Source organism: Gopherus evgoodei, chromosome 3 (genome assembly GCF_007399415.2).
Source record: "Gopherus evgoodei ecotype Sinaloan lineage chromosome 3, rGopEvg1_v1.p, whole genome shotgun sequence".
NCBI classification, from domain to species: Eukaryota; Metazoa; Chordata; order Testudines; family Testudinidae; genus Gopherus; species Gopherus evgoodei.
In genome coordinates this window covers 150,027,498-150,047,413 of record NC_044324.1, presented here as the reverse complement: position 1 = coordinate 150,047,413, position 19,916 = coordinate 150,027,498, and the positions used below count along the sequence as shown (strand labels likewise).

At 43.6% G+C, this 19,916-nt stretch overlaps 1 protein-coding gene across 1 annotated transcript; it reads right to left on the bottom strand.

The window, feature by feature from the left end:
* Nucleotides 1–242: 242 nt before the first annotated feature.
* PIGM (phosphatidylinositol glycan anchor biosynthesis class M) lies at nt 243–2,029 on the bottom strand. Its single transcript, XM_030554273.1, has one exon. It carries the CDS (start codon nt 1,919–1,921, stop codon nt 629–631), a length of 1,293 nt encoding a protein of 430 aa, XP_030410133.1. The 5' UTR covers nt 1,922–2,029; the 3' UTR covers nt 243–628.
* Nucleotides 2,030–19,916: the final 17,887 nt, after the last annotated feature.

Below are 19,916 nucleotides of genomic sequence, written 5' to 3'. Positions count from 1 at the left end.
CCTGTTAGCTGCAGGCCACTAATATAGTACGTGATAAATGATTTGATGTCTGGAATTTTCCTGTTCTAGTGCTTATTCTTTGCAATGGACACGTCGTAACTGTCAGTGCAAAAAAGAGTGAATAAAATGGCAAAAGAAAAAAGTAATTGTGAGTGGTATAAGCATTTCTGTTGTTAAAAAAAAAATCAAAGTACAAAACACCAGGATTGAGTACCCATAAAATACAGACAAAAATATAACCATTTGGTAACTGATCACTTTAAGTTTTATTTGTTCTCCATCAACCTAACAAAACACTTAAAAAAAAATTCTGACAAGAGATCAGCAGAGCTATAATACCCCTCCTCTGCAACCTTATGAGTTCTACCCAATACTGAGTTTACTCAAAACTGAGACAAGCCCTCTCTTAGCTGTGGTGGTGATGGCGGCGAAGTCCCCAAACACTTAATCCTACTCTCCCACCCCAAAATCACATGACACTGGAAAAGGCTATTTATAGAGAATGTGTTTTAGTACTGTTTACCTACAATTGCATTACTGATATTAGGCCAAGTCCTGCTCATTTGAGCAATCTCATTAAAGTCAATGGGACTACTTGTAGGATTTAGCACACATCCCGATATGCACATTACTGACGTTTGAGTTTCTTGGCTACTTGTGATCCTTTCTGATAGTGAGAAATAATCTGAACAAGGATGAAGCAATTAATGAAAAGGAAAAGCAAGCCAGCCAGCCATATAAGTAAAAAAGTATTTTTTCCTTTAAATTCCAGAAAATATGCAGGTGCCAGCCACAGTGTCTGTCCAAGAAACCACAGAAGGAGAAGCAAAACACCCCGCTGCCAGGACATTCTCACAACAGGCATTATAAGGGGCAAGAGGCAGAGGTACCAAAGAAAATATTGGGATGTGCACACTTTGTTAAAACTTACAAAAATTGCAGTATGTAGGAAACAACAAAAGACAAGGTCTTTGTAATAGGCTAAAGACACAACTAGAAGAAGCACCAGCTGTGGCAGGAAAGCTGAGAGTCCTAGGGCAAAACTCCATTCACTCTCTGCAGTCAAATACAGCATGTAGAAATAGGGGGAGAAATTATGACGGATATCCCTCCTGGTCAAATGGTAGAGGTAGGTATGTTCCAAAAAATCCCAACCATACAGATAATAAAATGAAAGGCTCAAGGCTGCAAATGTAAATCCACTAACCACCACAAAAAACAATACATCACGGTTCAGCAGCCTTAAAATAAGCTGCCAGAAGTGGTCCACAAGAGAAAACTTTGATTTTTTTAAACGGACAGTATCTGTTTTCCCTTTTCCCCAGCATCCATTATTCTGCAGATGAAGGGCCACTGGCAGGGCATAAGTCACTGGGTAAATTTTCATATGCACTGAAAAGCCAAAGAATATAGCAGATTTCACTATGTTTCCTTTTTCTATGTAATACACGGTGGCAAGCACAAGTACTGCTACAAGAGACTCTGCATTTCCTCTGCTGGACACAGCTATTGGTAGAGGATTAAGAAGCCAGAAAGCACAGTACCCGAAGGCTTTGCTGGTGTCCACTTCTCTGAGCAGCAAGATTTGGTATATGAGGTATGCAGCTATTAGATCACCAGTAATGAAAAGCAGCTTTCCATAAAGAGGAGTAAGGTAGATGTTTGGAGTTAAGATCCAGCTCAGCAGAGCGGTGTAGCGGTAGGTCGCTCTTCGGTATGGGGAGCTCCCCTCTGTTACGAATCTGGCGGCATCTGTGAACACGTGATAGTCAATGTCCGTATACTTCACCAGCATGGTCCTGTCTTGATAGACTCCGTAAAAGACGAGAGCGAGTCTGAGGACGACAGCCGCGCCGATCAGCACATCCCTCCTCAGCAAGGCCCTGGCCACTTGTTCCCTGAGAGCCTGGTGCGACGGCATGGGGGGGAGGGGGGGGGTGAGTCGGTGCGGAGCTAACTTCGGCCTTTCCGCCCTCCCCGGGTGCTCGTGGGCCGCTGCCGGCGGGGGCGGGCTGGGGCTGACCAGGGTGGAGGCAGGGCCCGGGACGCGCGTTCCGGCCCGGCGCTGAGAGCCGGCGGCGGCCGGGCCCTGCGGAGCCGCACGCGGGTCTCCTCCCCCCAGGCTGTGAGTGAGGCCGCGCGCGCCCCCTGAGCGCGAGGCAGGGTCGGTACCTGGACCGGCCGGGCAGGAAAGAGGCTCCCGAGCTGCCCCGCGCTCTTGCCGCGTGGAAAGAGCCCAAACCGCCACTGCTTCCGCGTTAGTGGGCGGGGCACCAGAGAACCCCGCCCCTCCACCAGTTGCAGGGGAGGCTAGTGCCGCCAGGAAAGGCGCATGGCTGTGAGACAGGCAGGTCTGCGTTGCCAACAGGGTATTTAAAAAACAAGGGACTGTTTTCTTAGCACCTCCTCCCAATATTATTATTGATTATTATTAATAACAATAAGCAATACTCACCCCAGGGGGTATTCCTTGCTACTTTTTGCAGCACTCTGCAACTTCTGATCTTATTGTACAGAGAGAAAAAATAAGGGACTATTGGGAACCCATGTTGTACTTTATATCGGTCCCCCAGGTACCCACATTGTACCTGAGCTCCCTGTTCCCTCCTGGCTGAAATTTAGGTACATCAGATATGAAGTATCATGGAAGTTCTGCTACAGTGCGAGATATTTACACTGAGGGAATGGATTTCACAGTATTATGTTTCCTGTATGAATATTTTTGGGGGTTTCTCCTTCTTTGGGTCTCCGTCACACATTGTGTGGCACATTTAGGCTTTGGCAGGTTGAGAGCTACACCAAGGACAGGGCTCTGTTCATGTTTGGGATTTTATCCCCTGTATCCCTTTCTCATTGTATCACACAGAGAAGAGCTGCCTGATGAGTGGAACCCTCCTGCCCACCATGTAGGGATTTGAGGGGCTGCAACAGAGAGTGTGTGAGATAGGTGCAAAGAGGCCGTTGTTAAAAAGCTAACTTCTCTAATACCTGGAGCTTTCTTCTTTTTCTGTCTTTAATAACAAACAACAATTTTAATGGTGGCTGTTCTAATGGGAATAAACCAGCAAAAACTTAACACAGAAGTCCAGATCACATTAACTGTGTAATATTACAACAGTAAACAAAGGATTTGTTAACATCCCTTTTTCTACACAACATATGTGGCCTTCCTTGGTGGGCTCAAAATGTGCTCACTAACCACAAATTGTGGGATTAATAACTGCCATCTGCACCAAAATTTGTAGCTTCAGATCCTTCTAGGTCTACATAATAATTGACATGGGGCACCAAAAATGTTTTAATATCTTACCCTTGTTGGGTTCAAGACAGCCACTTATCTAAATAATATATCCCCATGTCTATTTGTCAGTTACTGTACATTTCTGTACATTTCAGGCAGGATGCTACCCTATTATGACACTATTCTTGCCATGTCTCTCCCTTCCTCTAGGATTTTGCACAACTCTTCCTTGCCTCCTTTTAATGGAACACAGGTTATCATTTCCACTTGTCAGGGTTCCCTCCCTACTCTGAACTCTAGGGTACAGATTTAGGGACCTGCATGAAAACCCCCCTAATCTTATTTCTACCATCTTAGGTTAAAAACTCCACAAGGCACAGATCCTTCCTTGTACCTTGGATTAGGTAATGCTGCCACCACCAAGTGATTTAAACAAACATTTAGGGAGGGCCACTTGGAGCCCTACCTTCTCCCAAATATCCCCCCAAACCTCTACACCCCTTTTCCTGGGCCAGCTTGAGAACAATCTCACTTTCCTAGGGAGGCTTGAGAATATATGCTCACCAGTTGGTACAGGTGAACACAGACTCAAACCTTTGGATCTTAAAACAATGAAAAATCAATCAGGTTCTTAAAAGAAGAATTTTAATTAAAGAAAACTGGTGAAAGGAGTATCTCTGTAAGATTAGAATGGAAGATAATCTCACAGGAAACCAGATTCCAAACACAGAGGTTTTCCCTATGGGCAAAACTTTAAAGTTACAAAAAGAAAACCAGGAATAACCTCCCTCTAGACAAAACTTCCCTCTAGACAAGGAAAATCACAAGCCAAAATAAAAGTACGCTAACGCATTTCCTTATTATTACTTACTAACTCAATAGGAGTTAGATTGCTTGCCTTCTTTGATCTTGCTCCAGCCAAAGCTGCACAGAACAGACAGAACAAAAGGCTTCTTTTTCCCCCTTCGCCCCGATTTGATAGTATCTTGTCCCCTTTATTGATCCTTTGGGTCAGGTGCGAGCCTGGTACTTGAGATTCTTAACCCTTTACAGGTAAGAGGATTTGGTGCCTTTGTCCAGGAGGGATTTTATAGTACTGTATACAGGAAGGTTGTTACCCTTCCCTTTATATTTATGACGCCACTCCTTTGAGGAAATATCTTATTGTGACAAATCTGATTCTTTCCTGCCAGAGTAGATTTCAAATAGAGTTTGGGATTTGAAAGCGTGAATATACACTAAGATCTATAGTTTACAAGACTAAGATCAATAATTTAATGATATTGGATTAAAAAAAAAAGCCTTTGCTAATTCACAGTGCCATGAAGTCTAGCTTTGACCAGGTTCTACTATCTATGCTGAGGCAAAACTCCCATTGATTCAAAGGGAACAAGAGCGGTATGACTGTCAGCTTGTCTTCACTCCAGGGGCTATAGTGGCATGGCTGCATTGCCTGGTGTAGATGCAGCCTATGGCTATGGAAGGGTCTTTTACATTGCTGCACGGACTCCACCTCCCTGAGCTACAATAACTAGGTCATCGGAAACATATTTCCATCGACCTAGCCACATCTACAGCAGGAGTCAGGTTGGCTTAGCTATGTCACTCACAGGCAGTGATGGATTAATGATTTTGCTGCCCCTAGGCCCTGAAATAATTGCCGTCCCCTGGCTCTGCCCCGACCCCACCCTTTCCCTGACCCCTTTCCAACCCTTTCCCCAAAGTCCCCGCCCCAGCTCTGCCCTCTCCCTTCCCCTATTGGATCCCTTTCCCAAATCCCCACCCCAGTCCCGCCTCTTCCCCCAGGGTGCAACATTCTGCCTCCTCCCCCCTCCCTCCCTGCCCTGTGAAACAGCTGTTTCTCAGCGCAAGCGCTGGGAAGGAGGGGGAGAAGCAGGATGCGGCAGCACGCTCGCAGAGGAGGTGGAGGTGAAGGTGAGCTGCTACTACACTAGGGGGGTGGGGTTGACCTAAGATACTCAACTTCAGCTACGCAAATAGCATAGCTGAAGTTGGCATATCTTAGGTCGACTTGCCTGGCCCTGAGGATGGTGGTGAGTCGACCGCTGCTGCTCCCCCGTCGACTCTGTTTCCGTCTCTCGTGAGCTGGAGTTCCAGCGTCGATGGGGAGCGTGTTCAGGGATCGATTTATCGTGTCTAGATAAGACACGATAAATCGATCCCTGATAGATTGATCACTACCCACCGATTCGGTGGGTAGTGAAGACCTGCCCATAAATTTGCCACCTCTTCAAATTTGCCACCCTAGACCTAGGCCTTGTCGGCCTAGACGATAACATGCCGCTGCTCACAGGTGTGGATTTTTTATACCCCTGAATGATGTAGCTGTGCCAATCTAAATGTTTAAATCAGGCCTGTATGAAAAGACAGCCCTCCTCCTGAGTCAGGTTATAGCATGATCAGTGTGTCTGCCTCAATTTCTCCTTTCTTCTGTAGACCTCCAGTAACACTATTCAAGGTTGCCAAGCATAAATAGCTGTTTGTAGGGTTAAGTTATTACAAAAAGAGTCCCACACCTGTAAACCAGAATCCCCCAGCATAGTCCAAACTATATATTCACTCTTTCAAATCACAATACTCCAAGTACAGCTCCCATGTCTCTCACCATGCCTCCACTTTCCAGTACAGCTCCAGCACATCTTATAGACTCATAGACTCATAGACTCTAGGACTGGAAGGGACCTCGAGAGGTCATTGAGTCCAGTCCCATGCCCTCATGGCAGGACCAAATACTGTCTAGACCATCCCTAATAGACATTTATCTAACCTACTCTTAAATATCTCCAGAGATGGAGATTCCACAACTTCCCTAGGCAATCTATTCCAGTGTTTAACTACCCTGACAGTTAGGAACTTTTTCTTAATGTCCAACCTAAATCTCCCTTGCTGCAGTTTAAGCCTATTGCTTCTTGTTCTATCATTGGAGGCTAAGGTGAACAAGTTTTCTCCTTCCTCCTGATGACACCTTTTTAGATACCTGAAAACTGCTATCATGTCCCCTCTCAGTCTTCTCTTTTCCAAACTAAACAAACCCAATTGTTTCAGCCTTCCTTCATAGGTCATGTTCTCAAAACCTTTAATCATTCTTGTTGCTCTTCTCTGGACCCTCTCCAATTTCTCCACATCTTTCTTCAAATGCGATGCCCAGAACTGGACACAATACTCCAGTTGAGGCCTAACCAATGCAGAGTAGAGCGAAAGAATGACTTCTCGTGTCTTGTTTACAACACACCTGTTAATGCATCCCAGAATCACGTTTGCTTTTTTTTGCAACAGTATCACACTGTTGGCTCATATTAAGCTTGTGGTCTACTATGACCCCTAGATCTCTTTCTGCCATACTCCTTCCTAGACAGTTTCTTCCCATTCTGTATGTGTGAAACTGATTGTTCCTTCCTAAGTGGAGCACTTTGCATTTATCTTTATTGAACTTCATCCCGTTTATCTCAGATCATTTCTCCAATTTGTCCAGATCATTTTGAATTTTGACCCTGTCCTCCAAAGCAGTTGCAATCCCTCCCAGTTTGGTATCTTCTGCAAACTTAATAAGCGTACTTTCTATGCCAACATCTAAATCGTTGATGAAGATATGGAACAGAACCGGTCCCAAAACAGACCCCTGCGGAACCCCACTTGTTATACCTTTCCAGCAGGATTGGGAATCATTAATAACTACTCTCTGAGTACGGTTATCCAGGCAGTTATGCACCCACCTTATAGTAGCCCCATCTAAATTGTACTTTCCTAGTTTATCTATAAGAATATCATGCGAGACTGTATCAAATGCCTTACTAAAGTCTAGGTATATCACATCCACCGCTTCTCCCTTATCCAGGGCTCATTATCCTATCAAAGAATGCTATCAGATTAGTTTGACATGATTTGTTCTTTACAAATCCATGCTGGCTATTCCCTATCACCTTACCACCTTCCAAGTGTTTGCAGATGATTTCTTTAATTACCTGCTCCATTATCTTCCCTGGCACAGAAGTTAAACTAACTGGTCTGTAGTTTCCTGGGTTGTTTTTATTTCCCTTTTTGTAGATGGGCACTATATTTGCCCCCTTCCAGTCTTCTGGAATATCCCCCGTCTCCCTTGATTTCCCAAAGATAATAGCTAGAGGCTCAGATACCTCCTCTATTAACTCCTTGAGTATTCTAGGATGCATTTCATCAGGCTCTGGTGACTTGCAGGCATCTAACTTTTCTAAGTGATTTTTTACTTGCTCTTTTTTTATTTTATCTTCTAAACCTACCCTCTTCCCGTAAGCATTCACTATATTAGACATTCCTTCAGACTTCTCAGTGAAACCGAAACAAAGAAGTCATTAAGCATCTCTGCCATTTCCAAGTCTCCCATTACTGTTTCCCCCTCCTTACTGAGCAGTGGGCCTACCCTGTCCTTGGTCTTCCTCTTGCTTCTAATGTATTGATAAAAAGTCTTCTTGTTTCCCTTTATTCCCATAGCAAGTTTGAGCTCATTTTGTGCCTTTGCCTTTCTAATCTTGCCTCTGCATTCCTGTGTTATTGGCCTATATTCATCCTTTGTAATCTGACCTAGTTTCCATTTTTTATATGACGCCTTTTTATTTTGTAGGTCATGCAAGATCTTGTGGTTAAGCCAAGGTGGTCTTTTGCCACATTTTCTATCTTTCCTAACCATTGGAATAGCTTGCTTTTGGGCCCTTAATAGCGTCCCTTTGAAAAACTGCCAACTCTCCTCAGTTGTTTTTCCCCTCAGTCTTGATTCCCATGGGACCTTACCTATCAGCTCTCTGAGCTTACCAAAATTCGCCTTCCTGAAATCCATTGTCTCTATTTTGCTGTACTCCCTTCTACCCTTCCTTAGAATTGCAAACTCTATGATTTCATGATCACTTTCACCCAAGCTTCCTTCTACTTTCAAATTCTCAACAAGTTCCTCCCTATTTGTTAAAATCAAGTCTAGAACAGCTTCCCCCCAGTAGCTTTTTCAACTTTCTGAAATAAAACGTTGTCTGTAATGCAGTCCAGGAACTTATTGGATAGTCTGTGCCCCGCAGTGTTATTTTCCCAACATATATCTGGATAGTTGAAGTCCCCCATCACCACCAAATCTTGGGCTTTGGATGATTTTGTTAGTTGTTTGAAAAAAGCCTCATCCACCTCTTCCACCTGATTAGGTGGCCTGTAGTAGACTCCCAGCACGACATCACCCGTGTTTTTTACCCCTTTTAGCCTAACCCAGAGACTCTCAACACTTCCATCTCCTATGTCCATCTCCACCTCAGTCCAAGTGTGTACATTTTTAATATATAAGGCAACACCTCCTCCCTTTTTCCCCTGTCTATCCTTCCTGAGCAAACTATACCCATCCACACCAACATTCCAGTCGTGTGTATTATCCCACCAAGTTTCAGTAATGCCAACAATGTCATAGCTGTATTTATTTATTAGCACTTCCAGTTCTTCCTGCTTATTACCCATACTTCTTGCATTTGTATATAGGCATCTAAGATACTGGTTTGATCTTGCCTCCCAGCTTTGCCCTGACCCTCCTTTCTCTCTGCCATTATAGCCCGTGCTCCCTCCTGTTTCCAACCCATCTCCCAGGTCTTGTTCCCCACTTACCTGTGGGGTTTGCTCACCTGTCCCTGTCGAACCTAGTTTAAAGCCCTCCTTACTAGGTTAGCCAGTCTGTGCGCAAATAAGGCCTTTCCCCTCCTCGAAAGGTGAACGCCATCTGTGCCTAGCAGTCCTTCCTCGAATAGCATCCCGTGGTCGAGGAAGCCAAAGCCCTCCTGGCGACACCATCTTCGCAGCCAGGCATTCACCTCCACGATGCATCTGTCTCTGCCCGGGCCCCTACCTTCGACAGGAAGAATCGAAGAGAATACCACCTGCGCTCCAAACTCCTTAACCCGTAATCCCAGAGCCCTGTAGTCACTCTTGATCTGCTCAGTGTCACACCTCACAGTATCATTTGTGCCCACATGGATGAGTAGCATGGGGTAGTAGTCAGAAGGCCGGATAATCCTCGACAATGCCTCTGTAACATCTCGGATATGGGCCCCTGGCAGGCAGCATACCTCCCGGGATGAACGGTCAGGGCAACAGATGGATGTCTCCGTCCCCCTCAGCAGAGAGTCTCCAACCACCACTACCCTATGTTTCTTATTATCAGTGGTGGCAGCAGACTTAACACACTTCACCCAAGACAGGGTGTTTGTCTCCACCCTGTTTAATCCTCAGGTCTCATTCTAGCTCTCCCCAACACAGATCAGCAGGCATACCTCTTCATCAGTCTCCAAGCCTTAGCCCTCTCTGGCCATCTGGTTTCAGCTCTCCATCTCAGTAAACCAGCAGGCATCTCCGTCTGTTGCTCGCAGTTCTCTCCAGTCATGTATCTCTAACCTGGGGAAGTTTGTAGGCAACCCCCCTTAGCTGCCTTCCACCAGTCTGATGTGAATCTACTGCTCATCACTCCTTCCTTAAGGGGCACCTCCTCTCTGAAGCTCTCAGCCCAGCTTTGCTAAGATCTCTCTACCTTCAAGACTCTACATTCTGAACATTCTGACATTTGGTTCTGAACTATCTAACTCTAGGCTCTCTTCTTCCTTGGTTTGGGCTGTCTCCCATGTACAATTCCCCGGGTCAGTCCCACCCTCCTCATTACACCAAATGAGGTCACACCTGGACTGAAACAGGAGCGCTGGGCTTGATTTCATTTGTGAGTGTTTAGCTGGATCCTGAAAAAAGAAAGGGTAGATAATTTCATTCAAAAGAGAAATGAGGTAAATAAAATAGTGAGTCTGCTTCAGCTATTGTTCTGTACCAGTGTGATCAAATGACATTTTCTGAGCTAAAGAAGCCATTGATTTGACTTATCAATAATTTAACATCCTGAAAGAAAGCTTGAAGCACTTCAAAATAATTAAGATTTTTCCTTTGAAGCAGTTTGCTTCAGGAGTGGTACATGCATGCTAAACCTGATTGATCATGATATATAATGATTTAGAGCAGGAAGGCAGTTTTATTAAAACCATGAATCTGTTGTTTCTGTAAAACATTGTTTTATTTATACAAGCTACCAGGAGCCATTTTTATAAAATGTCAGGAGATAAAACTAAGAGACCCATTAAGACTGACGTTGGTTGACTTCATTGCACATGAAAGAACAAATAAATTGTAAAGAAGAATGTGGTTTCAGTCACAGTGGCAGATAAAATATAAACTGAATAGAAATATTTATGCATTCCACAGATATTTTCCTTTATCTTTCAGGTCCTTGCTTTGTAAAGTCTGTGCCTTTCAGATGAGGTCTTAAAAGCAGAGATCCTGTCTACTCTGTATGTACATTAAAGATTCCATTGTATTTTCACAATAAGAGGGTAAGAGTTTTTTGCCTTCACCTCCTCATCAGAATTTTCCCTCTTCATATCTTCATGCTGTGTTGGTTGCTACCATGTCCCCTAGAGGTAGAAGCATTTCAGTGAGGTAGTGTACAAAGACAAAGAAAAATTGTTTCAAAACCCAGCTATGCTACTATTGTTATTTAACACTTATATTGTGGTAGCCTCCTGGAGACCAACCAGGTTGGGGCCTTATTGTTCAAGGCACTATACAGACATATAGAAAATGAGTTCACAATCTAAAAGACAAGGCATAACAGGAGAATGACAAAATCACAGAGTCAGGGATGGAGGAGATGCAGTAACAACAATTATAGAAAATGTGCCCAATTCTTAGCCAGTCAGGAGCAGTAATCACAATTCACCGCCCGTCTGGGTGTTATCAGGTTGCTGTTTAGTGTGTGCATTATGGAAGAGTGGAGTTTTGAGGAGAGAGTTGGTGGTGGCTTTTCAGATTTTGACAGCTTTCTTCAAACTAAAGCATCACAAGGGGAAATGTGGTTGGCAGAAAGGAGATTACAGTAGTCGGGGTGAAGATCATGGGGGGCCTGAACAAGAACCTTCATAGCCTGGACAGACAGAAAAGGTTGAATGTTTGAAATATTATGTAGGGAGAAGCAAGAAGTGGCAGCATTTACAAAACATAATCACTTAAAAGCAAGGAAGTAAATGCTGAAGAACAATCTGTGGCCAGTGTAAGGTTTATTATAAACACATTATTCTTAGCAAGTATTAAAGAAATGCACTTTTCATCATACCACAACTTCAATTCTGACCAATGGAATGGTTTTCATGTATTATTTGTTATGTTAATATTGGAATCTAAATGAGGGATACTATTAAGTGGAAAATACTGTCATTTAATATATTTGTCAACTGACAATCGAGTTTTGGGAAAGTAATTATAACAGTTGTTTCTTGAAAGTAATATAGTATATGTAGTTTGATGGGAAAAGGTATATGGTAGGTTGGACTTGCATTTCAGGCTGTCTTCCTCTACTCTAAATTTCTATATAAATTTGAATTAAATTCAAGATCTTGGTTTTTATCTTCAGGGCGCTGCATGGCCTCGGCCTAGGATATTTTAAAAATTGCCAGAATCTCCAGAATGAAGACCATGACCGATAACTAAACTCCCTGCAGTAAGGGTAATACTTGACTGTGCAGGATTGTAGAATGAACTGCCCCGGAAGCTAAGGACCATCAGAACCCACCACCTTCCACTCCAAGAGCAAGGTGCCTTTCTTTGGCATTGCCTTCTGTAACATAGACACAGATCAATATATATATTTAAAATCAACAAAACACACCAAACATATAAAAAAATACAAAACCCAAACCAACCAACCAACCAAAGAACCTCTAAAACCAGAATAGGACACTCCACTCTACACACTTCTGCCACTGGGGAGCGGATGAGAAAATAAACATGTGACAGATGTGTAGTCACATGGCATAATACATTTTTGGAAGGCACTGAGAAACTACAATGAGTGTGGTGCAAGAACCTATGTAGAACAGAATAGTGTCACAGGGTGGCTGGCCCCTTTAAGGGGAAAAGGTGCCTCAGTCCACAAGATTTGTTCACCTCCCTGGTGGGTAATAATAAATGAGGTAATGTGATTAACTCAGGCGAGGCCTGGAGATATAAGGGAAAGAAAGCAAGTCTCCTGAATTGGTCTTTGGGGGGCAATGCACTCATATGGGAGGATTGTATGCATATAGCTAGGAGGACTTGGTCTGCTAGGTTGAACAGAAGCCTGAGAAGCCCTGGCTAGCTTGAGAAGCATCTGTAGGGAGCAAGACTGGCTCTTGTAGGGGATAATAGTACTGTTTGGGTGCTTCAGCTCTGGGAAGGAAGGCTGGAGACTCCTTACTGAAGGAAGAACAAGAGATATCCCTGAACTCAGCTCTGGGAAGCAGGGCTGAGGAAGTCTCTTGCTTTAAGGAAAGAGACCTCTTTGAACTGTGGAGCCAGTGGAGTGAAGCTGGTGTGAAGTATTAATGTGTATGGAATAAATAAACTGAATCCTCCTCCAGAAGGGGAATGTTCTAAAATACTATGGACTAGGTGAGTAATTGGAGGCCCCTGGGAGAAAGAGAAGTGAGTCAAAGTACTGCAGAGCTACTCTAAGCCATAAAGGGGTGTTTAGGAGGTGGCTGATAAAACTAACTTGTACATACTTATGTATCTTATTCAAAATGGTATTGTGGCCAGCTTCTCATATTACTGGTGAAAGAAGTATTTTGGGTTTGGGGTCAGAGTTAAAGTTATGGCAAAGGTGATCACTTCCTACTTCTCTGCCAGAGTGAATGATACAGTGTAGTTAACAATACAGTGTAGTTAACAACACTAGTTAGTAAAGCACTTAAGATATCTTCCTAGAAGAAAAACACTAATATAAATGTAAGGTGGTCATTATTACCTAGAGCTTTTTCTGTGAAAAAACTGTTGGATAAATCTATACACTTATTTACACCCCATGGTAAAAAAAGCTGTCTATTCAGACTTCTAACAGGAAAACAATTTCTGTCACTTGTTTGACCAGGTAGGTTGTAGTTTTCACACAAAAGTTAGCAGGTCTGGTTAAAAGCTAACTTTTTTGTGAAAACTACAGCCTACCTTGTCTTCAGAAGGATTTTACAATGAGACCTAATGCATGTTATTTATCTCACTGTAAAATCTTGACTAAACATCTGTCATGTGTGTTCTCGCCTCCTCTTGCCAGAGGGAAAAGTGTGGTTTGTGAAGTGTCATGTTTTAGTAAGGTTTATTTTATTAAATATATGTGTAAACAGGGTCTCAAGGAGCTATCCCCTGACATTGAGTAATGAGCTGGAGGAAAAGACTTTAGGAGCAGACCATGTTTGAATAAATATGCCTATTCTGCCTAGGTATGCAGCAGATGGAGCTTCTTTGCCAAAATGATTTTTTTTTCTAGTTTGAGTTACAAATCTACTCTATCATTTGAATGTGCGATAATGAAATGTTATCCTTACTGTACGAGTGCTGGGCAGAAGAACTGTGCTTAGCATACCCTGATTAAGAAGGTTACTCAAACTGAACCCCACTTTCTAAGCAGGGGGTGGGGATGCCAAATCTCAGTGAAGATGAGAGTGGGTGTGGATTCTGCCTGGGGAGTCCCAGATGCCATTATCCCTGTTTCTCTCCTCTGTTTAATGAGAGAGATGATGAGATTAAATTGAGAGTCCTTGTTTCCAGTTGATGATTCCTAGAGCTGACATCACTGCTGAGCAGGTCTAGGAGCTTAGCTTTAGACCTGGTGTGGGGACAGTGAAAGACAGCACAGAGACTGCCCCCGCTGTGTGGTTCTTCACTACCTGCTGAACCCAAGAGCTGGGTTAAGGGGCAGAACCTCAGAATGTGATGTTCTGGGGACAGCAGCAGCCAGCGGTGGCAGAGAAGCAGAGAGTGGCAGCAGAGAAACAGTGGCAAATATGAGCCAGTTGCAGCAGAAGCATTGCCTGATGCCTCCTGGGGTGAGCGTTTGACCCCATGATCTCTGATCTCTGGGTCTTCACTAACCAAGGAGAGACAACTTTGATTGGGGTGCAGCAGAGGGAAAGGGAGTGTTGTGTTAAAGGAGCATTTTTTTCATCAGACTTTCCGACAAGGTAGGAAAGTGCAGCAAAGGACACTGACCAATGTACAGTGAGTTCAAGTTTGCTTATGGTCGTGTGCTTTTGAATGTAGTTGTTTTGTTTTCCCAAGTAAATGCTTGGTTCGCTTTCCCTCTTAATAAAACTTATTTTGTTTATACATAGACTCAGTGCTTGCAAGTGGGGAAGTATTGCCTCTTCCAGGTGTCCAAGGGTGATACATTTTCCCAGATTACTGGGTGGGGACTCAACACAATTGTATTCTGTATTGCTAAGAGGGACCCCTAGATATTGAACCCATCCCTTGTTGCTGCTGATTCTACGTGGCAGAATGGTTACTTCTGTGTTGCTGTGTTTCTATTACAGAAGGCAAGGTCAAATCCAGGTGGGAGGGATAGTGCTGACCTCACCTAGCTACATCATAGTAAAAACTAACTGCTTCTTATCTCCACTAAGTTTATAGAAAGATAACTGTTATTATCTTGCTGTTTAAAAAAACACATCACCTTATTGGCAGTGAAAACCTAGCCAAAAATTATGGAGCATCCTAGACTTTAATTCAACCAGCTACCTCAAATGACAACTACCTGCCTTATCTCCACTAAGATTTTACCTTGGGTTAGCTAACTTGAGTTAAGAGCACACCACCTGCCCTTTTTTTTTTCTCTTTCAGTGAAGACAAGGCCTAACAGAGATACTCAACCTCATCGCTGCCAGGTTTAACCTGTATTCACTCAGGAGAAGGATTCTAGGGAGTGGAGACTTGGGAGTGAACATGTTAAAGAGTGGCCAATTAGCCAGCAGGGAGGAAGTGAGGAGGATTTGGATGCACAGGAAGAGGTCCTGGGGAGGGGAGAGGGTTGTTTGGGATATGGGGCAGATGGCTTCCTTTCTGAGGGATCAGGGCTAGGAATCCATAGTGTGTGTATGTGGTGGTGGGGGCGGTAATTCTTTCTGTGCTGCTGCCTTATAAGGTGGTAGTAACCTTTATTACCAAATGGAAGAAGAAGAAACTGGTGGGGGCCCAAGAAGGCTGGAAATCAGTCACATGTAAAGCTAAAGACTGTTGGTGAATAGACCTGACCCTTGGAGGGTGGACTATAGCAGGCAAGAGACTAGTGTAGACAGCTGATTCTGGTGTTTTCCTTTGGATTCTGATATAACTCCAGACAGCGTAGACTTCTGACTTAGCTAGAGGCAGTCACACCTGCCTGCTAGAGTCTCTGCAAAAATCACATGCCCTTGTCCCACCACCTAAGTATTTGTGTAATACACAGGGGAAACTGAGGCACTCATACAGTATTCATACAAAACATTAAGAAAATTCCCACTTTGTCATACTAGTCTATACCAGTGTTCTCAGTATTGCAAAGATACACCTTGTCCACTATCACCCTAAGTAATACCCTATAGTATCCCACCTGAAACACCCCCATTTTATTATTCCCCACCAACAACTGTGTTTTGAGATGTATTCATTACATAGTCTTAATCCATTCAATATCTGTTGTACTGATTTTTGTATAATACTATTTTCTTTTGGTCAGAATGTCAGGCAGTATTTCAAATGTTTACAGCCCTCTAAATATATTATGTCAACACAATTACTTGAAGTACTCAAATGTGATTTCATAAAAAGGTCACACTTGATCTTTTTTCCACAAAATGTTGGCTGGCATTAAATATGCTATCCTCCTTTATTTCTCTTTCAACTGAGTCCTGTATGATCCATTCCCTGATTTTGCTCTATAGTAACACAGGTCGTCCTGCTTACTCTTTTTTAAATACACTTCTACCCTGATATAACGCAACCCAATATAACACAAATTCAGAATCAGTGCTCCGGGGAGGGGGGTCAGGGGGGGCTGTGCACTCCGGCGGATCAAAGCAAGTTCAATATAACACAGTTTCACCTATAATGCAGTAAGATTTTTTGGCTCCTCAGAACAGCATTATATTGAGGTAGAGGTGTATTGGCATGATGTTATCTCTTTTCTCATCGTCTTGGAACTTCCCCGGCAAGCCAAAAGCAAGGAGCAAAGAAAGAGGCGCATACTACATGAAAAGAAACTGAAATGGTGAGAACTGAGCAGAGCAATCTGTAGTCCTTTGCCAGCTACAAAAGGGATTGTCATTTATTACTCTCTCTTTTTATTTAGAATATAGCAAGTACCTGCAGCCTGGCCTTGCCTTCCACTAACAGCTAGTCTAGTAATGCTTTCTTCGTCCCATTTCTTTTCCAACTCCAATCACCTTATATTATCACTATATTTACTTGTGACATCCCCCTGTTAAGGTGCTTCAGCTCTGGGAAGGAGGGCTGGGGACTCCTGACTGAAGGAAGAGCAAGAGAGGACCCTGAACCCAGTTCTGGGAAGCAGGACTGAGGGGGTCTCTTGCTTTAAAGAGAGAGACCTGTTTGAATTGTGGAGCCAGAGGGGTGAAACTTAGATACTTCTCATCACAGACTGGCTGGTTGCCCTTCAGCCAAGCTCTCCCCTTTCATCAGCACTTCAGTTGCTTGGTGGTGATGTCTGTAGACAGAGGTGGAAGAGAGACAGGTGAAAATAAGCTGGTATGGCGTACCGGTAAAAAGTGGCGGCCGGTACTGGTCCGTACACAGTTGACTTTAAAGCGCTGCCATGGCAGCGCTTTAACATCATTGCCCCTTTTGCCCGCCACCCTGGCTGCCGAGGGGTGTGCAAAAGGAGCAGGTGCCCCAGGGCCGGCAATTTAAAAGGGCCCAGAGCTCTGGCTGCCGCCGCCACTGCTACCACAGCAGCAGCTGAAGCCCCAGGCCCTTTAAATCGCTGCTGGAGCCCCGGGCAGTGCAGGCCAGACAGCGCAGATGGGCTGGTTGCGGGATGCTAACCCCCAGCCCCGCCCCTTCTGTCCAAGGCCCCACCCCTTCAGCCTGAGTCCCCAACCCTTCTGGGGCCTGGAGCCAGTCCTTGTACTGGTAAGTGTTCAATGTTACTTTCACCTCTGAAGAGAAAGGACAAACATGGGAAACATCTCTCCCTTTATCATGTTCTTTCTTCCTTCTTGGCTGGTGAGCATTACCTCATTGCAGTTCCTGACTGACCAAGGGAAGGGGGGTGACTCATTCGAGAGTCCAACAGATCCTTTGTTGCTGCCTAGGCCAGTGTCCTTTGTTCCTGTGAGGCTGGGCTGGGTTTGTACCATACAAGCCCTGATGAGCTGTGAACTGCCCCTCTCTTCTTGGAGAGTTTTTGCTGGGCTTGTTTTAAGCCATGAGGACACATTTTCAGTCTCATAACTAAATACATGAAATTACAACCTATAACATTACAATAACAACAATGTTCAGTGCATCATGAGCCTTCTGAAGACACTCGACATGACAAACTTTGCATTGGATACCACACAATCATATTATGAGGATGAACATAGGGGTGCACGGAGTTCCCCCGAGATACAGAGTAGCACATTACTGTGCATTCAGGTTGACAATGGTGCCAGTCCTGGCACCAAGGATGGTCCCTTGTAGCTTTTTATTTTTTTTTCTCAAGCCATGTTTTATACACCTTTGGACATCAAATTGAAATGCAAGATTCAGGACCAGCTCTATGCACCAGCAAACCAAGCACATGCTTGGGGCAGCACAATTCCGTGGGCGAAATTCCACTTTTTGCTTCAGCAGCTGTGCTCTCGGAGGGTTTTTTTTTTTTCACTTGGGACAGCAAAAAACCTAGAGCCGGCCCTGGCAAGAATGACTTTTGTCTCAAAAAATTCTCTAATAGATGCAACAGTCAGTTTTGGCTCCTTCTGGAAATAGTGCTTTTATTTTTATGGTTTTCTAAAATGTTTTAAAATTTATTTTAAGAAAGCAGTGGTGTAGTTCCCTGTTTTCACTTTTGTGTGCAGACCTGATCAATGAAATAGAAAATCTAATAATTTGATTTCTGTATTGCTGTACCATCCAACAAACCTTAGACGTAACTGTCTTGTCTCATGAATTTGTTCTAAGTGTCTCCAAGTTGTAGTATCACACTTGTTTTTCAGAGCCAGGTTCATCACAAGCAGAGAACATTTGTAATACAATTCTTTTCTGGTGGTGGTTGGCAGGCTGGAGGCCTTTTCCCCCCACATTCCCCTTTTTTATTTGTGACATACTGATCTGTCTCGTCCCTGTGTTACGTTTTCATAGAGTGCACAGAAGGCATGTAGACAATAGTAGGGGTTAGTTCTCTTTTGAAGGCTTCTTTAGCTTTCCTTGCTTCCACAAAAGGCATACAGGCACTAACATTCTGCTCTTGCTGAGGAAATAGTTAGAATGACATCTCCCTTTGCAGAAATAAGGGTAGTGTTTCACAAGCCTGTTCAGTAATAGGTAAGCAGGGCCTGTCACAGTGGTGTGAGAGACCCTATTAACAGTTTTCAAGTACATACAAGATTGTTACAAGGAGGAAGGAGAAACATTTTTCTTGTTAACCTTGAGGATAGGGCAAGAAACGATGGGCTTAAATTGCAGCAACAGCAGTTAAGGTTGGACATTAGGAAAATCTTCCTCGCTATCAGGGTTGTTAAGCACTGAAACAAATTGCCCAGGGAGGTTGTAGAATCTCTGTCATTGGATGTTTCTGAGAACAGGTTAGGCAACCACCTGTCAGGGATGGTCTAGTTATTACATAGTCCTGCCTTGAGTGCAGGGGACTGGACTAGGTGACGTACTGAGGTCCCTTCCAGTCCCACACTTCTATGATTTTATGAATATCTATGGACAGAGAGAGAGCAGGGTCCACTCTTTTTCTCCCTTCCATCAACTTGCCAGAGTCCTTTGAAATTTAGGCTAAGCTAGGGCAACACTTAGGTACCACTTCTGCTGACTCACTAGGGTGTGATGGCCCATTATATTTCAGTATGCAGATCCATTTGTGGGATTATGGAGTTTGTCAAGTTTTTCGTGGAGGGACTTTGCTCCATACTCTTTTTGGTTATGGTATTTCCCTTAGCAATACTTTATGTAGGGCCTTATCAATTTCTTTTTGAAAATCCAAGTAAATTATGTTCATTGAGGCACTTATCTACGTTTCTCTGAACTTCTTCAAGAATTCTGAAAGGCTATTGAGGCTTCATTTTCTGCTACAAAACTGTATTGGGTTGGCTAATTGAAGCTTAAGGAAGCGTGCATGCTAAAATGTAAAAAAGCAAAAGCCATTTTAGGGAATTATCTACTAAGTGAAAGTACAAGCAAACATTATTTAAACATCTTCATTTCTAGGAAAGAGAACAGTGCAAAACCCAGAGTTTCACCTGCTTATTTACTGTCTCTCACACTGCCTAATAATATCTGCTAGAAGAGACCTCCATTAGCAGTTTGGCTCATCTCTTTTGTTAGGAGGAAATTACCTATAGTTCTTCACACCTCTAATAATCTATATCTTACTTTCCATTCAGCTATCCCCCTTTCTTAATTCCCATTTGCTGCAAATAGACCACGTAACCATTTCCACCTTTAATACAAAAGTTCCCTTAGTAAAAGCACATTTTTGCTTAAATCATTCACAACATCAACAATACCTGTAACAAGATAGCGATCCAGTAATTAAATTACAATTTCCGAAAGACCAAGGCCCCAGGGTCAAAGTTCACAGTACTGGTATAACCCGCCTCCCCCC

Bases quoted from the DNA above. Each gene is read 5' to 3' on its own strand.
- PIGM (XM_030554273.1), bottom strand. From the start codon at position 1,921: ATGCCGTCGCACCAGGCTCTCAGGGAACAAGTGGCCAGGGCCTTGCTG.